The 19,175-nt window shown below is 42.3% G+C and overlaps 1 protein-coding gene across 1 annotated transcript in view; it reads left to right on the forward strand.

The window, feature by feature from the left end:
* LOC120945761 (dimethylaniline monooxygenase [N-oxide-forming] 2-like) overlaps nucleotides 1–19,175 on the forward strand; it is a 34,797-nt gene that overhangs the window by 6,497 nt on the left and 9,125 nt on the right. The window contains exons 2-5 of the mRNA XM_040360141.1: nucleotides 757–894; nucleotides 4,417–4,605; nucleotides 6,580–6,742; nucleotides 11,554–11,696. Coding sequence (XP_040216075.1) covers nucleotides 763–894; nucleotides 4,417–4,605; nucleotides 6,580–6,742; nucleotides 11,554–11,696 — 627 coding nt within the window. The 5' untranslated portion in view covers nucleotides 757–762. The remainder of the gene's footprint in view (nucleotides 1–756; nucleotides 895–4,416; nucleotides 4,606–6,579; nucleotides 6,743–11,553; nucleotides 11,697–19,175) is intronic.

Raw genomic sequence — 19,175 nt, forward strand, 5'->3', positions numbered from 1 at the left:
ATTCACAATCTTAGACCACAGGCTTGAAGGATAATGCTCAAATAAAACCCCCCAGGCCTGAATTAAAGTTCTTATTCCTAAATATTGCTTTAATTAGGCATTGCTTTAGTTAAATATTGCTTTATTTTTTCCTAAATACTGCTTTGCCCAAACTGGCAAAGCAATAATAAAATAAACTCTTTCATGTTTTTTCTATAAAAAAATTGAATCTGTGAAACTATTGGCAATTAGACAGACAATCTTTCAATGTTTGTTCTCCTATTTTTTTTTTTATTGCGAGCAGATTCAGAAATTCTCAGATATTGCAAACGTTGGAAATTTTTTGGAGCTATTTAAACTTGACAAATTAGTTCCTGCATTTAAAGGAAGAGTAAAAAAAAAAAAAAATCCCTTACAATCAATTTTATGATCTTTTGAAGCTGACAGTATACAATTAATGTGACACATTGGGGTAAATTTACTAAAGGCAAATAGACTGCGCAAGTGCATTTTTCCCAACGCTTAGTAAATGTGGTGAAGCTTCACTTTATAAAGAATACCCAATTATGTGCAGGGAAAAAACAGCATTATTCCTTGCACATGATTGGCTGATGGAAACCAGCTGAGCTTCACCATAATCACTAAGCTCCAGGTAAAGCTCTAGATAAAGTGAGTGCAACTACACTTGCAAAGTGCATGGTTTGTTTGCCTTTAGTAAGCCAACCTCATTAAAATTCAGACATAATAACTTTGTGGATTTTAATGTATTTTTTTAAGGGCACCATGGTTAAAAGAGTGGCTGTAATCGGAGCTGGCTGCAGTGGACTGACAGCTATCAAAAGTTGCCTAGAAGAAGGTCATGAACCAACATGCTTTGAAAAAAGTCATGACATTGGCGGCTTATGGAGATACACGGTAAGTAGCTTTGATGTTATAATTGTCATTTGCACCGTTTGCCAGCTGGATCAGACTTTTAGATGAACACACGAGTTTAAATATTATCAGAATTTCAAAAAGATTCTCTGGCATACTTAATTGCAGAGTAAACTGCTGGCACTATTATATCAGGTGCCCTTTGAAACATCAACGAGTTAAGAACAAATATAGAGGTGCCCTTTGCTGCCTTAGGGAACCATAAGTTATGTCATTCAATGTGCGGCCCATTGTGAGTACAAAATTTAATTTACATTTAAAGCGGGAGTTCACCCGAAAAACAATTTTTAACATTAGATTGAGGCTCATTTTGTCTAGGGGAATCGGGTGTTTTTTTAAAAAATCGAAGCTGTACTTACCGTTTTAGAGATAGATCTTCTCCGCCACTTCCGGGTATGGTCTTCGGGACTGGGCGTTCCTATTTGATTGACATGCTTCCGACGGTCGCATACATCGCGTCACGAGTAGTCGAAAGAAGCTCTATACGGCGCCTGTGCACCGACGTTCGGCTACGTTCGGAAAATCGTGACGCGATGTATGCGACCGTCGGAAGCCTGTCGGAAGCCTGTCAATCAAATAGGAACGCCCAGTCCCGCAGCCCATACCCGGAAGCGGCGGAGAAGATCTCTCTCTAAAACGGTAAATACAGCTTCGATTTAAAAAAAACCACCTGATTCCCCTTGACAAAATGAGCATCAATCTAATGTTAAAAATTAAGATTTTGGGTGAACCTCCACTTTTAGGGGAGAGATATTCAAGGTAAGTAGAAACTCTTTATCAAATAGAGATCCTTCGATGTGGTCCAAATTGAAGTTAGAAAAGAAATTGGGTCATGGGGAGAAATCAAGATGGGGCCATCTTCAGTTTAAAGGAAAATGTAGCTTTTTTTTTTTTATAATCCAGCTCCCCTATGTATCAATATACCATTAGTGTACCTCAGTTGCAGAAAAGTAAAAGCTTTCTTTGATTCTGAGTAGAGGTCGACCGATATGGGTTTTTCTCTGGCCGATGCCTATATTTAGAAATCGGGGCGACCGATGGCCGATATATGATGCCGATGTTTGTGGCCGATATTTTAGGCCGATTTTTTTTGGCAGGTGGCACTGGTTGGCACTGGCAGATGGCACTGATGGCAAGTGGCACTGGCAAGTGGCACTAGTTGGCACTGATTGGCAGGTGACACTGGTTGGCACTGGCTGGTGGCACTAATTGGCACTGGCAGGTGGCACTGGTTGGTACTGGCAGGTGGCACTGATTGGCACTGGCAGGTGGCACTAATTGGCACTGGCAGGTGGCACTGACTGGCACTGGCAGATGGCACTGGATGACACTGATTGGCACTGGCAGGTGGCAATGGTTGGCACCACCCACGCCCAGGTCCCGCCCCCCCCCGACATCCAGCCTCAATTTTGACAGCTCCTCTCTCTTTCCATACAGTTTCACACACCGCGGCGCTGCTCTGCCAACAGTGTGGAGAGGCACTCTGACCCCTCTACACCCCTGATATCCCCCCAGCACTCTGACCCCTCTACACCCCAGATATTTCCCCAGCACTCTGACCCCTCTACACCCCAGATATCCCCCCCAGCACTCTGACCCCTCTACATCCCAGATATCCCCCCAGCACTCTGACCCCTCTACACCCCAGATATCCCCCAAGCACTCTGACCCCTCTACACCCCAGATATCCCCCAAGCACTATGACCCCTCTACACCCCAGATATCCCCCAAGCACTCTGCCTCCCCTGTGAATCCATCACTCTCAGTGCCATCATGGGGCACCCAATTTTGGGGAAGCATGGGCTCAAGGACCAGCTGCTTTGGGGAAAGTGCAGGGGCCTTCATGCAGCTGGAGCCCCTGGGCAGTGCCCAGGTGTGTCCTCTCATTAAGACAGCCCTGCTGACAATCCTGGGTTAACATCACCTCGTGGGACATTTCTCTTCCACAATGGTAACAGTGCAAGCTGAGCTTAAAGCCCTTAATGCAATTATCTCTACTCCTTTGTGTTGATAACTAACACAGATTTATTATATGCCGAATTGTGTACAGCATCTACTTTCCTACCTACTTCCTTTACCAGACACTTTGGGGTACACTAACATGGATTTAATTCCTATCTACAAGGCTTTGAGCATACAGAACTTGCAGCATTTATTTGCAAAGTAGCCCATGTTTCAGTTCCCTGGTGAAAGTTTGTACCTACACAATAGAATAGGGAAGAATGTTCCTTTACACTAGGAAATTCTATTTAATTCATTCTATTTTATAGTATTACCAAACAGCTGAACCACCATTTAAATTTACAGGATGAAAAAATGGATAACTTTCTCAATTACTTGTCGTCAAATACTTGCCATGAAGCTATGATTATGACACTTCATGTTACATAATCTTATCCTACAACCCGTTAGGTTATCTATTTTCATTTACATTTATAATGCCTGATACACAGGGCCGCACTTTCAGACAGACTTTTTTTCTCGGAAAGTCCGGCCATGTGTAGCCTCCATTGGACTTTTTTGTCAGAAGTCCGAAGGACCTTAGATAGAGAACCTGTTCTCTTTCTTTCCGTCGGACTTCCGACGGACTCACGGTGGACTTTTGCACGGTCAAAAGTCCGACCGTGTGTATGAGGCATAAGAGTTAAAAATGGATAACAAAGAAAAAATGGATACCGTATTTATCGGCGTATACCGCGCACTATTTTGCCCTGAAAATCAGGGCAAAATCAGGGGTGCGCGGTATACGCCGATACCCGCTTTTCCGCGCTGAATTTGAATACTGCGCCGGCATATACCGAGCGCAGTACACTCGTGTATCTTCGGGCAGTTTCGGGGCCTCTCGCGGTGACGTCCTGGACGTACAGGACGTCAGCGCGAGAGTAGCCGAGCCTGCCCGACGATACACGAGTGTACTGCGCTCGGTATATGTCGGCGCAGTATTCAAACTCGGCGCGGGAAACGAGCGGGGAGGACGCGAGGACGCCGCAGAAGGATGCCGGACCCGACGAAGAGGACACCCGAAGCCGCAGACGGACGCCGGACCCGACGAGGCCGCCGATGGACGCCGCGGAAGACACCAAAACTGTAAGTACTAAAAATCTTTTTTTCACAGGAATCCGGATGAAGTTTAGGGATGCGCGCTATACGCGGGAGCGCGCTATACCCCGATAAATACGGTAACTAAGCTCGATATGAGTGAGTGAAAAACTTGTATAGCGCTACAAATGCAAACTGAGACGCCTCAAGGCGCTTGGTATCCATTTCCTTCTATTTAGCCTTCAGAATAGGTGGGTCTTGAGAAGGCCTGGTGATTCCCTTCCGTTCGGATATTAGTAGGTAATGCGTTCCACAGTCGAGGTCCTTGGACTGCAAATCTTCGTTCTCCTTTGGTCTTGTATCGGGCCTTGGGGATTTCAAGTAGATTTTGGTTAGTTGATCGGAGAACGCGATTGGGGTTGAGGTAGAAAGTAATATTTTTGCCATGTGTCTGCTTTAACCCAGGAAACTGTGGAAGACAAAAGAGCAAGTCTCTATAGCTCTGTTATAACAAACACTTCCAAGGAGATGATGTGTTATTCAGACTTTCCAATGCCAGATGATTTTCCAGCATATCTGCACAATTCAAAAGTGCTGGAGTACCTCCGGCTTTATGCTGATCATTTCAGACTCTTGAAGTACATTCAGCTTGAGGTGAGTGGTTAGTATTTTTTTTTAAACATGAATGCAACCAATAGCAAACTTATTTGTATTACAATGCAAGTACTGTAAATTTTATTTTAAAGTGACGCTGTGGCTGAAATAATGTAAAATAGAAAAATGCTACCTGCAAAAAAGACATTTACTGCTTACCTCTGCTGCCTTTGCCCTTGATCTCTGAGAATCCGATGCTTCAAGTGCGTTGGTTTCCTGCATCCACTGCTAGGTGTTGTGGTTCCTCCAGTTTGCACACACTACTTTAAAGCGGAGCGCCACGTTTTTTTTTTTAAGTCAGCAATTACAAATACTGCAGCTGCTGGCTTCTAAAATAAGGACACTTACCTGTCCAGGGCCCCCGGGATGTCGGGTCCCGAAGCCGATCTCTCCCTCAGCTCTCGGAAGCTGCTGCCGCCATCTTCGGTAAGGGAATCAGGAATTCCTTGCAGCTTCCCTTCCTGGTTCCCTACCGAGCATGCGCGACTCACGCTGCGGGTTCTCACTGCTGTATTATGGGACCTGTGTGTCTCCCAGAAGACAGAGGGAGTGGGGAGAGCGGAAAAGGCGCTGGAAGTGGTGTAAAAGGTAACAATACATATTCAAATCAAAAGAAAATTAGGAAGAGAATGCACTAATCTGGTGCGATTTTAAAATCAATATTTATTTATATAAAAATAACACATTTTCCATTTCATTCACATTTATCAGGCTCAGCTTTGCACATGGCCAAAACCTCTGTAATTTGGACCATTGGACCTTTAAAAAATGATCAATTCTCCACACCAAATTTATAGACAGACCAGGCAGAGATGTGACACACATGTCCATGTCTCTCAGTATGATCCACACCAGAGATCTGGTGTAGCATTACATTTTTTTGTAAATATAGCCTTTAAAAATGCTTGAAATACTGCGGACCATTGCTTTATATACTATGCACTCCAAAGGGCATCAGGCTCGACAAAAGTGTAACCACCACAGATAAGTGTTGCTGTCATGACTACACGATGCAGGAAGTAGGCGGGCATACTCGGGTTGCCATGTTATGGCTGCTGCTAGACCAGAACTTTGGTGTATCAGGGGTCTCAAACTGGCGGCCCTCCAGCTGTTACGGAACTACAAGTCCCATCATGCCTCTGCCCGACAGAGTCATGCTTGTAACTGTCAGCCTTGCAATGCCTCTTGGGACTTGTAGTTTATCAACAGCTGGAGGGCCACCAGTTTGAGAGCCCTTGGTGTAGATACTGCTGAAATGCACAGGTGTGTGTTTGATGCCTCTGCCCGATCTGTCTGCTATGTATTGTGGTGGGGAGATTTATCAACTCTGAAGCCCTGTACACACGGGCCAGAATCTCGTCAGGAAAAAAAATGTTTTTCCTGACGAGATTCTTGGCAAGAATCTCTTGCTGCCCGAGTGTACAGACACTTCATTCAAAAGAACCGCCGTTTATTTGAATGGCAAGAACACGGTGACGTTGTTGCGTACGACGAGCATGCTTTCCTCACATTCGATGCTATCGCCGCCATCTTGCACCCTACCTATGCCTAGGAAGCTACCGTGCATGCGTCAAAGTCATTTCGAGCATGTGCGGGTTTCCACGGCGACAGGTAAGTATACACACTCTCGGGCAAAGCGCCACTTAGAATTGAGAAAAATAAAGTCCACGCCAAAGTCATTTGATCAGACTCTCTTCCAATCATGGCGTTCTCTCTGCAGTATTAAGCAGACAGAAGTTCATGGGACATTGCAAGCTCCACACCATGGCCTGCATTTTATAAATATTATAAATATAACATAAAAAGCACACTGTGGTGTGGAGTAATATTGAAGTGTCCAAAATCTGCTTTCCACCATAAATAAGGGCTTTAGAAAATGCTTTTTTACATTATAATAGGTTTATTTAAAATAAACTAATCACTTGTATATGTATCCCTAATAAATAAGAAACCAACTAACAATTCCTTTTTAAGACTGAAGTTTGCCAGGTGACAAAGAGTCCAAATTTTACCATGAATGGACAGTGGGAAGTACTGACAAAGAAGAATGGAACCGAGAAGAAAGAGTGTTTTGATGCAGTCCTGGTATGCAATGGGCATCATGTTGCTCATTATTTACCTCTAGAATCTTTCCCAGGTAATAAATATCAATCCCAATGCTTTTAAAAGCTGTGTATGCTAAAGAACAATACAATTTCATGATGAATTTTAACGATAAAACTTTATTAGTTGCAGCTACAATTTTTCATGTGTTTCTTCTGTATATCTACTCCATTATGCTACATATAATTGGTCTGCCTTTAGAATTATAGAGAAAAAAAAATAAAAAAATATAGAGAAGGAGTAAGGCCTCGTACACACGCCCGTTTTCCTCAACAGAATCCATCAAGAAACTTGGTGGCAGAGCTTTTTTGACGAGGAAAACGGTCGTGTGTATGTTTTTCGTCGAGAAAACGGTCGTGGATCTCGACGAGCAAAAAAGAGAACAAGTTCTCTTTTTCCTCGTCTGGGAGTCTCAATTTCCTTATCGTGTTTCTCGTCGGGCTGGTTTACGACGAGGAACACGTTCGTGTGTATGCTTAGAAACCTGCGCATGCTCAGAATAAACTATGAGATGGGAGCGCACCTACGGTAAAAGTAGCGTTCATAATGGAGATAGCACATTCGTCACGCTGTAACAGACTGAAAAGCGCAAACTTACCAAACTTTTACTTAACACACAGTAACATGATATTAGCAAAAGCAGCCCCAAGGGTTGTGCCAGTGGAATCAGACTTCCCCTTTATTGTGCCGTCGTACGTGTTGTACATCACCGAGTTTGAGAATGACGAGATTTTGTCTTGACAGTGTGTACGCAAAGAAAGCTTGTCAAGATTCTCGAGAAGCCTGACAAGGAACTCGTCGAGGAAAAAGATATGTCTTTTACGACGAGTTCCTCAGTCGTGTGTACGAGGCCTGAGTTTGTGGTACTGATGTACTGTATTTTGAACTTTTATTTTGTTACAAAAATGTATACGATTATTTATTTGGCTCAAACCCAAGATTTGGAAACTACAATTCAAGATAGCCAGTAGACATGACTTTTTCCCTGGCGGTTGATATTGGCAAACATATGTTTTTTTGCTTTTAAGAAAAATTATAAGATGTTAGTTGGGTCTCAGAAACAGTATCATTTGGGGTATCAGCGTAATTAGAGTTGTTTATCTCTGTTCTAATGCATAGAACAACAAAAGAAAGAGGTACAAACAAACCTGAAGGCATACAATTAACCATCAAGTAAAACATGCAAAGGATATAATGTTATCAACATATAAAGTCATTAACTAGTGAAAAAGCTTCAGTTTAGTCGAATAGTGAAAGCCCCTTTAAGGCCGGGTTCAAATATGTGCAGCCGTGGTTTGGGCAACAGGAAGCAAGTGGGGGTATTGGCAGAGAGGGGTGGTGGACACTGAGTGGTTGGTAAGGTGGATGATTCTGGCAGCAGAATTCATTATAGACTGAAAAGGGGGCAGCCTGAACTGGTGAGGTGCAGTCACAAGTATATTATACTGTCCACCAAGCTGGTGCACATGTGCAATACACACAACACAGTACATTTAATCCTAGGTATTGCTAGGATCACTTTTCAGAAGGCATTTGACAGGGAGTGAGGAGGCAAAAAGAGGTTTATTTTTTTCTGTAACCATGAAGCAAAACATTGTGGCCATGATATGTGTATCGGGGAAGGTTTTAAACCACTGTCTGCTTTTTATTGCTGTCTGTGTTCCTGTCACATATCTCACTTCCTGTCTGGTAAAATTGTTGTCACTTTTTACAATTTTATTTATTTATTAGTCTGTAATTCAGCTAATAATATATATTGTATATGAATATTTAACACAATAAATATCTACCTCTTTCAGCCAGCAGATGGCATGTTTGAGGTACTCTCCTGTTTTCACACTAACTACTTACTAGTTACTACTAAAGTGTGAATAGCTTTCATAACCTAATCTTCTGCAAGTCTCTTCATAATACAAACATACTGTAGCTGAATGAGGGAGAGTATGGGCACCCCCAACCTGCATCCTGGATCATGCAAACCTGTTTGGGTTTTTAGTTGTTTAAAAGCAGCCAACAAGTAGTGCTGCACTCCTCATATAAGGCCCAGCATGCTCTACAACCCAAGTGCCATGGATGCACCCTGTATTAAAGGGAACGTTTACTGAGAAAGTCATGAAAGCTGCCATTGCTACTTGTTCTGCAAATGCTGGTTTTATGGCTGTGGTGTTTATCCTCTTGCTTCAATATTTAATTTACAAATAAGGATATTTTACTCTGACTTTGCTCATATGCATAATCATTCAATATCAGTGACACAAACCCTACTCAACCCAGACAGTCAATGTACTATGCAGACAACTATTACCTTCAAAAGTGGATTGGCCAGATTGAAAATTACTGACATGACAATTTACTGGCACAGCCAAAATTTTACTGCCATTTCCAAAAGTTACAAAATTACAGTTTTAAGTGCAAATTTCAGTATTTTTTCTACAAACAAGTACAATATGGAATCAGCAATGTGATTTGAGGCAGATATTGAGGCAAAAAACATACTTCTTACTTTCAATATAGTAAGTAGGTTGCTCAAGGACAGGACTCAGGAGGGCCATAAATTAGAACAGACAGGCGCGCACACTTGAAATTTACTCTTACAGAGACACTGACAGCAGTATGCAACAGCACAGATGATGATGACAGCTCACCGACACAACACGTCCCCTCCTGAGTCGCAGTGACAGTCTCTTCCTGCCAGATGGTCCCTTCAGTCCACTCCAATCCAAACAGCGCTGATAGTCCAGCTCCCGGCTTGCTATGCTCCCATCCCACTGACCAGCACACAAGGTTTCGGTTGCTCCACCCGGCTCCCTGGGGGCGCACAGCGGCTTGTTATTCTGATCACGTCATATGACGTCCAGTCAGGATAACACAACCACTTGGCCAACGTCATTTTGCTATATGGCGTGCTGTAAGTGGTTAAAGTGGACCTTCAGTCATTTTATCAACTTTCCATCTACTAAATCTTCTACTGTGGATAGTAAAAAAAAAAAATCTGACAGTAAATACCATATACAGCCCACTTCCTGTTTCTTGTCTGGTAAAAAGCCTGGGCTTATGACATTATGCATAGCTGTCTCTCTCTCACTGTTGTGAGAGTTTGCCAGGAAGGGGGGAGGGGGGGTGAGTCATAAGAGGGCCAATTAGAGCTGAAGAGCTGGAGGTGTGCCTCTGTGTGTCTGTGTAAATCCAGGAAGTGAACAGGCAGCAGCTTCAGTTGCATAATAGCTGGGGGAGGAGAAGCAGCATCACACCAAGCTTCCCAGTGAATGGACGTGCAGCAGGGGTGTGTCATGACAGGTCTGATCATTGCAGTAAGTACTCAGCATAGCTAGAGAATGAACCAACGTGTGCTCCCCTGCTTAGTGTGGTTAGTTTTTAATAGGAAAGCAATGGGACTAGCAGGAACACCAGGGATTTCACATAAGGGAAGCAAATTTCCCCATAAGAAATAATGGAAACTCAAATGATTTGTTCCACAACCATTTATTCATAGGTCCTTCAGTTTATAGTCCATATAAAAAGATTATAGCAATGTCACCCGGTTGCGTAACCATAAAATGTCCATCCACAAAGGGAATCCTCCACAAGGGGATTAGAAGCAAAATCCAGCAGGAGCTACAGAGTATAAAAGAGAAGAGAGGCGCCTCTAAGTGTAGCAATATATTGCTAAATGTTGTACCTTCATTAAATGTAACCATATTGCTACACTTGGAGGCGCCTCTCTTCTCTTTTATACTCTTTAGCTCCTGCTGGATTTAGCTTCTAATCTCCTTGTGGAGGCTTCCATTTCTGTGTATATCAAGACAGCACTTGTATATCAAGTCAAAATGTATTTAAAAATTGTGTTTGTCTTGCAAAACGCTCTCAAACCAAGGTTTTACTGTATCTTCTCATACAAGTACACTGTACAGCAGGCACATACAGGGAATATGAAGTCTTGGGGTAACAAATGCTTTAAGTAAATTGGGTGAAATAGGGTTAGCAGCACAGGGGTAATACATATTTCAAGCGTGGAACTTGTTAACATAAATATATACTTTTACCCATCTAGTAGCATCCAAATATTTTAAGAATGAAATAAACTAATTTAGACAAAACTATTTGGAAAAAAAGACAAAAGAACAAATTGTTTTTATAGACATTCAATACATTTGTAAAATCAGTAGACTATAACAAATGTTTATGACACCTTGAAATATATGGTACGACTAAGTTATGACATCATTTTGAAAGTGGAAGCTTTGTTTCTCTCACAAAAGTGAAAGGCTTTTGGGCTCTTCTTGGTCCACCTCACCAAAGCCAGGTTATGCTTTCTCTTAAAAAGCTAAAAAGTTTTGTGGCATGGTTGGCATTTCTTTGGACATTCCATTTTTTAAGTCTCTTTTACAACTTTAGGGCATCTATTTGTGCTTCCCCCGAAGAAGCAAGACTCCTCTCGCAAAACGCGTTGAGACCTCCTAGACTACTGACAGTCATCTGCATGACACATTCAGGTCTCATGGAAAGGTCTATGACAAAAATGCAAAATGTATCAATATGTTGATATTTAATATGTTTTCTTCTCTTTTTTTTTCTGTATTAATTGTTGTTTTTAAATGTGTTTTAACTAAATCATTTATACATTTGTGCTCTTTAAAAGTCCCATGGGCAATTTTTTTTTTTGTTGTGTGCATACTATCGGGGACTGAGTATCACCTCCACCCATCGTAGGCTAGCTCTACTTTCTCTACTCTAAATGAATAGATAATATACACTTTTTCTTTCTGTGGGATCTGAATGGGAAATAATATAAGGGTGAAGGTAATATTTTTAAAAACATAGCTTGCTTCCTTTTACACTTGGCAGGTATCGAAAAATTTAAAGGTCGATACATCCATAGCCGTTTCTATAAGAAATCCGAAGATTACCATGGGAAGACCGTTCTAGTGGTGGGAATTGGAAACTCAGCAGGGGATATCTCTGTGGAAATTAGTAGCAAAGCAAAACAGGTAAAGTCATTCTTCCCATTTGTGAGTTTGTTTATTCTTCCAAGCTTCTACAATCGGCTAAAGGAGAGGTCATTTTGTTCCAAAAATGTTATGTATAGTGATAATTTGGTTTCTGTCGTTATTATTCACTATTGAGTAAACAATAAGATCGCACACTGATACGTTTTTGCATTCTATGTGGATGTAACTTTTAATAGATAACAAGATAGCTGGAATCAGATTTACGCCTACAATATTCTTTAAAGTCCAACTTTGGACTGTTGGTAAATGTATCCATGCAGTGGGGTCCCCCCACACTTCATAGGTGAAATGCTTGTATGGCAAAGGGGTAAAGGTACTACAAATATTTACCTTAATTCTCACTGACCCAGCAGTTGATGCTGTCCTCTATTGTTTGACTCTTCGGAACGTGGATGGGCCCTTACAGACCTATCATTTTCAGTGACAATGCTCACAAGCACAAACAGAGAAGGTGAATTACCGCAAGAAGAGGGCAATACAAGGTGACAGGAGTTCCAATTCTTCCTTACCCTATGCAAAACCTAAAAAAAGATTTGGACTATGCATCCATCTTGAACTTATAAATCTTAAAGGGTTATGGAACAACCTGCTTATAGTCTGGATTTAGCACCATCTGATTTCCACCTTTTTGGACTGCTCAAAGAATCTTTAAGAGGAAGAAGATTTTCACATGAAGATGATGTGAAAGCAGCAGTGCATCAGTGGCAATGTACTCAATCAAAAAAAAAAAAATTCGAATGGTATTAAAAAATTGGTACAACACTGGGAAAAATACATCGAAAAGAAAGGTGATCATGTAGAAAAGTGATGTAATTTGTTTTTTAACCACTTGACATCCGGGCCTATTTTGGCACTTTTCTCCTTCATGTAAAAATCAAAATTTTTCCCTAGAAAATTAATCAGAACCCCCAAACATTATATATATTTTTTTAGCAGACACCCTAGGGAATAAAATGGCGGACATTGCAACTTTTTTTCTCGCACGGTATTTGCGCAATAATTGTTCAAATGCCTTTTTTTGGGGAAAAAAAAAACGGTTTCATGGATTAAAAAATAACAAAACAGTAAAGTTAGCCCAATTTTTGTATAATGTGAAAGATGATGTTACGCAGAGTAAATAGATACCTAACATGTCACACTTTAATATTGCATGCACTCATGGAATGGCGCCAAACTTCAGTACTTAAAAATCTCCATAGGCGACGCTTTAAATTTTTTTACAGGTTACTATTTTCGAGTTACAGAGGAGGTCTAGTGCTAGTATTGCTCTAACGCACGCGACGATACCTCACATGTGGGGTTTGAAGGGCGTTTACATATGTGGGCGGGACTTGCATGCAAGTTCACTTTTAAGCGCGAGCTACCGGGGACAGGGGCGTTTTAAAAAAAAATGTATTTTATTTTTATTTTACTTAATTTTTTAATTTTAACACTTTATTTTACATTTTTTTTTTATCACTTTTATTTCCTATTACAAGGAATGTAAACATCCCTTGTAATAGGAATCACTGTGACAGGTCCTCTTTATGGAGAGATGTGGGGTCAATAAGACCACACATCTCTCCTCCAGGCTTACAAGCATTAGATCGGTGAAAAATATTCACCGATCTAATGCCGACAGCCACGATTGCGGCTTTGTTTACTTCTGTGTACCGGGCGTGACGTCATAACGTCGCGCCCAGACCTCCGACGGTCATAGAGATGACTGGTGACCATCTGGTCACCAGTCATCTCTATGCTTTCCCAACGAACGCCGGCCGATTCGCTCTCCGGGCCCCCGATGGCACGGGAGAGCCCGGAGAAGCACCGGATGGCAGCAGGAGGGGGGGATGTCCCCTATAAGAACCGCCGCTATGATCGTTCTTATGTTGCACAGAATCGCCGGCTGAAGACGGTGATATCTGAATGATGCCTGATGGACGTCCTCGGATCTCAAGTGGTTAAATTCTTAACAAATAGAGTTAAAAAAAATGCAGAAACTTTTTGAAGACCCCTCATATATCTTTTATAAAGAGAGACATCTATTTTATTGACATCTGTAGACGTCTGCAGACCTTACAGTCCAGTCCAAAAGTAGACACCGGTTTTGTAAATCAATTCAAGTCTTGGGAAATCAGTTGTAAAAAAAGGAACGCTGGTCTACACAAAATCTTTTTGTTTTTTAATCTTTATTTCAGGCACAGCCCTAAATGAAAGAATCAGGCATTGGTGGACATCTGTGTGAACCAAATAAGCACTAAAACATTACATCCACACTTTTGGATACAGAGCAGAATGTACCATTCAATATACAATATTATAAACACACTGAGGTTGGTTTATTAAAGGCAAAAAGATGGTGCACTTTGTTGGTGCAGTTGCAATCTGCAGTGTCTAACTGAGAGCCAGGGAAGTGAAGATAATGTGACTAGGAACTGGGAGTCTTATTTCACGAGTACTTATACTTTGTGTACTGGCAAGGTACCCCCTGTCACTATCTGAGAAATATGGAGTGCTTTATAATATTGCAACATGTCAGGGAGTCCTATCCCTCATTCCTTTTAGAGAGGTTGAAGTGTTCTTGAGTGGGTTTGTCATTCCATAGTATTGACGATATCAAAAAAACATATGTTGGTGAAGGTTGCCTGCGGTACATACATGGGGAGTGTGTGAGTTAAGTAAAGAATTTGGGTTGACGTAGAAATTTTGAAGGCATTACATCTTCCAAACCAGGTCAGGGTTAGAGCTTGCCAGATGCAAAGGTCTGAATAGATCAACCAACAAGAGGCAGAAGAATTTTGATGGGTATCTGGTTCCCAGATCTTAAAGACAGACTGGGACCAGTGAAATGGATATGTCTTCCTCAGTTGTGCCACCCTGTCCAACAGTATGTTGATATTGAGTGCTTCAGAAGTCATTTTAAAGTTGGATATGTCCTCATATTGTTTAAAAAAAACTCTAAGAGAGTCAGGATAGCAGTTTCAGGGCTGGAAATAAAGAGGAGAAATTTTTTAGCATACGCCACTATGTTATGTTCCATGTGAGGTGTTGACAAGCCCTGGATGGAGGAGTTTGCCCCTATCATACATAGAATTTGTTTCAGATTCAAAATGAATATCAGCTGGAATCAGGAACATCCCTGGCGTGAACTGTTGGTAAGGAGAAAGTACAGTAAAACCTTGGTTTGACAGTAACTTGGTTTGAGAGCATTTTGCAAGACAAGCAAAATGTTTTAATACATTTTGCCTTGATATACAAGCAATGTCTTGATATAAGAGTAGCGGCATGTCACAACTGAGTATAAAAAAAGGAGAGGAGCCTCTAAGTGTAGCAATATGGTTACATTCAATAAAGGTACAACATTTAGCAACGTATTGGTACACTTAGAGGTGCCTCTCTTGTCTTTTATACCCTGTAAAAAATGCTTTGATATACAAGTGCTTTGGATTACAAGAATGTTTCTGGAATGAATTATGCTCGCAAATCAAGGTTTTACTGTAGTCTGAACAGGTCTCATGGACATAAATTGCTTTCTGGGGGCAGAGTACAGGGCCATCCAAGTCATATGGGTCTCTAGGCTGATGTACATCAAAGTGGATTTTAGAAATTGTCAGTCCACTCGGTCAAAGGTCTTCTTGTAGATAACACCATCATTGGTAAAGCTTCTGACTGAGCAGAATGGATAAGGTCAATGACCCTTGTGATGCTGTACCTCATATCTCACTGTGTGACAATGCCAATGCCAAATTGCTCACCATGTACGATGTGATGTACAATCTCCGTGTAGAATCTGATGTACATGTACAATCTGAGGGATACTGGCATGGATCCTGTTAGCCAGAATTCTAGAATAAAAGCTTGAGGTCAAAAATAAGGAAGGCTATAGGCCTATAACTACCATAGAGTGGTGCTTTTATCTGTTTTTGTTATTACTGTGATGTTTGTCCTGGAGTTGTGCGCTCACAAAAAGGTAGAGGAAACAAGCCGCTGCAAAGCAGAGCCGCATAAGCCTTTGCTTTCTGTGTAGTGCTGGCTCCTGTCAGAGCATAAGTGATACCAAATGTACTCTGCCTGTAACAGCAACAGCAGGCAAAACCTCAATGGAAGACAGTTATTAAAGGTACATCTATTACTGAAATCACAGTGTTTATATGGGCTGCAGTGGTTTATGGGCTGCTTTCAAACTGATCTGTAGGTGCATCACAGTGTACCTGAAGGTTACCTGCACTGAGCCATAGACTTCTGTTATTACCTGTGGGTTTTGTGCAGCTAACACGCAGGAAAGCCACAGGTGTACTGCGCTGCACCCGCGGTGTCTGTAAACTGCAACACATCATTGTGAAAGGAACTTTAGGCCCCTCACATAATCAGTCTGACCCAATCGGACTCTCCATTCACCTCAATGGAGTGGCAGATGTAAACAAACTTCAACAGATGTAAACAAAATGCAAACTTGCCTACCTCCAATGCAATCCACAAAAAAAACAGAAGGGGATCCGTCCCCCCTCTGTCCGCACAACGGAGGGCCCATAGAGTAGAGTGGGCTGTGTCCATGTCTGCTCTGCATACAAAGAGTGGATACAGATCTGTCATCTGCCCGCTCCACTCATTGTGGCCCATGACCGGTTACCAAGTTGCTAAAGTGGCCCTTGCTCTTAAAAAGGTTGGGCACCCCTGGCTTAGATCATTAAATATAACCTATGACCATGCTTGTGTGCTACCTGCCCTGACCTCAGCTTGTCCCCAGACTTTGCTTCTGCTCATGCCTTCTCTGCTTCACTGTTGTTTATCCTGGCCTGTGACCTGGATAGTCTCCTGCCTGCCGCTTATGCCTGATCTGACTGTCTGTTACTAACCTGGCTTGTCTGACCCTGCATTCTGCTCATCCAGCCTGCTACAGCTCCTCCATGCCAGTACGCTCTCATCATGCTTCTGCTTTCCACAAAGTATCTGCTACCTATCGCCAGTCAGCTCTTCACCTTTCAGCCTGCCACCAGCCTGCATTGCCTACTGCACCTGCCTGCTGTCAGCTGGGTCTGGCTGTTCTGCTCCAACTAGGGATGAGCTTCGTATTCGAGTCGAACTCACGTTCAACTCGAAAATCGTATGTTCGATCGTTCGTCGAATTACGAAAGTTTTGGGCCGTTCGTGACAAATTCGAGTGGCGTTTCACGACCCATAATTCACTGCGGCATAGCTAGAACTAGTATAAGTACATGTATGTGTATGTGTCTTGATACCAGCCTCCTGTAATCTGCCCAACAACAGCACTCAACATGTGAGAGGGAGTCATTCAGGGTTCTAATGTATTACACAGTGCTATCAGCTTAATAATGAACATGCTTAATGGAGGGGAGAGCACCATGATAACCTCATCAGTGGACTGATTCTTCTTAAGACCCCTTTCACACTGAGAGCATATTGCAGGCGCTATAGTGTTAAAAATAGCGCCTGCAACCTGCCCTCAAACAGCTGCTCTATTGTCTCCAGTGTGAAAGCCCAAGGGCTATCACACTGGTGCGTTGCGCTAGCAGGACGGTAAAAAAAGTCCTGGTAGCCGCATCTTTGGAGCGGTGAAGGAGCGGTGTGTTTACCGCTCCTCCACTGCTGCTGCCCATTGAAATCAATTGGACAGCACATTGCGGGCGGTTTTAACCCTTTCTCGACCGCTAGTGGGGGCTAAATGAGCCCTGCTAGCAGCCAAAATGCGCCACAAATCCACCCATAGCGTCGGTGGTAAAAATAGCAGCTATGGGCGGCTCAGTGTGAAAGGGGTCTTATTCATGAAACCAAAGTGGAACATAAAGTTCTGATCTGAAACAGATTGCCAGTGGAATAACGACCTCAGTTGTAGCTTTTAAAGTAGCTCTAAAGCCTACTTGGCTGGATTGGGCCAGATTGTTTTTCACCTTGTAACAGGGGGTAACTGTGAACATTACTCACTTGTGGTACTTGCAGGGGTTTTTAGTGGCTATCACTATATAGTTAGGCTTCCAATGCACCTTAGAAATACCTACATTAAATGCAAATTGAATCTTGCACACATAAATTGAATTTTTTAAACCTAAATCTTCTATTCTAAAAAAAAATGTTTTAGGTATCCCATTTTTGTCTGCAGGGATCTTTATGTATCCATAACATTGTATAGCTAGTAGTAGTTTTTCACATTCAATCTAATTTGTTCTGTAATTTTGAAGCCATACATGCTGTCTCTTTAGTTTTAAAGAGTGTCAGGAAAATACCCCAAATTTATAGCCATACGGGTAACTCAGTAACCTAAAACCCCTATCACCATGGGATGTGTCAAGGCAAATGTTGATTGACTAAAAACATCATCAAAAGTGTAAAAGTTTGCAAAACCCACCATGTTAGAATTACTATCTAAGCCCTGTGGTGTCATGGAGTCTGAGATAGGTGTTAACTCTTCCAGGTACATTGCTAAAGGTGTGTAACCAAAGGCAGAGGGGTGGTCAAGTATACTTTGGTTCTTTTGATCCTGAAGGATCTTTTCAGCCGCCTACTGAGAATCAAATTTAAGCAAGAACTGGCATTGTAAATTTTGTTGGACTGTGTTAGAATCTCCAACTAGATACATGCAAGCAGTTGATATAAATTCAGAGTCAGTGACCTAGAAATTATTAAAGCCTTAGGCTATGTATAACAACCAGGCAACTAGTATTTTTGAAAGAAGAGGTAAGCATTTGCAGACTACGGGGCAGATCCACATACATATGCGCCAGGCGCAGCGTATGTAAGATACGCTACGCCGCTGTAACTTACTTTGAGTTGGTTTGAATCCTCAACGAATTTGCGCCATAAGTTACAGCGGCGTAGTGTATCTCTCGCGGCGTAAGGCGCGGAATTCAAATTCGGCGGGTAGGGGGCGTGTTTCATTTAAATGAAGCGCGTCCCCGCGCCGAACGAATTGCGCATGCGCCGTCCGTAAAAACTCCCAGGGTGCATTGCTCCAAATGACGTCGCAAGGACGTCATTGTTTTCGACGTGAACGTAAATGGCATCCAGCCCCATTCACGGACGACTTACGCAAACAACGTAAAATTTTCAAAATTATACGCGGGAACGACGGCCATACTTAACATTGAGTATACCACCATATAGCAGCTTTAACTGTACGCCGGAAAAAGCCGAACGGAAACGACGTAGAAAAATGCGATGGCCGTTCGTACGTTCGTCGGAAATAGCTAATTTGCATACTCGACGCGGATTAGGACGGGAACACCACCTAGCGGCCGCCGAAAAATTGCATCTAAGATCCGAAGGCGTACGTAGACGTACGCCTCTCGGATCTAGCCGAGATGCCGTTGTATCTTGTTTTGAGGATTCAAAACAAAGATACGACGCAGGAATTTTGAAATTACGCCGGCGTATCAATAGATACGCCGGCGTAATTTCTTTGTGGATCTACCCCTACATTTTTAGTCAAGCTAGTTTCCTTTGGTATAGAATATTGGTATTAGG

This window comes from Rana temporaria, chromosome 7 (assembly GCF_905171775.1).
Source record: "Rana temporaria chromosome 7, aRanTem1.1, whole genome shotgun sequence".
NCBI lineage: Eukaryota > Metazoa > Chordata > Amphibia > Anura > Ranidae > Rana > Rana temporaria.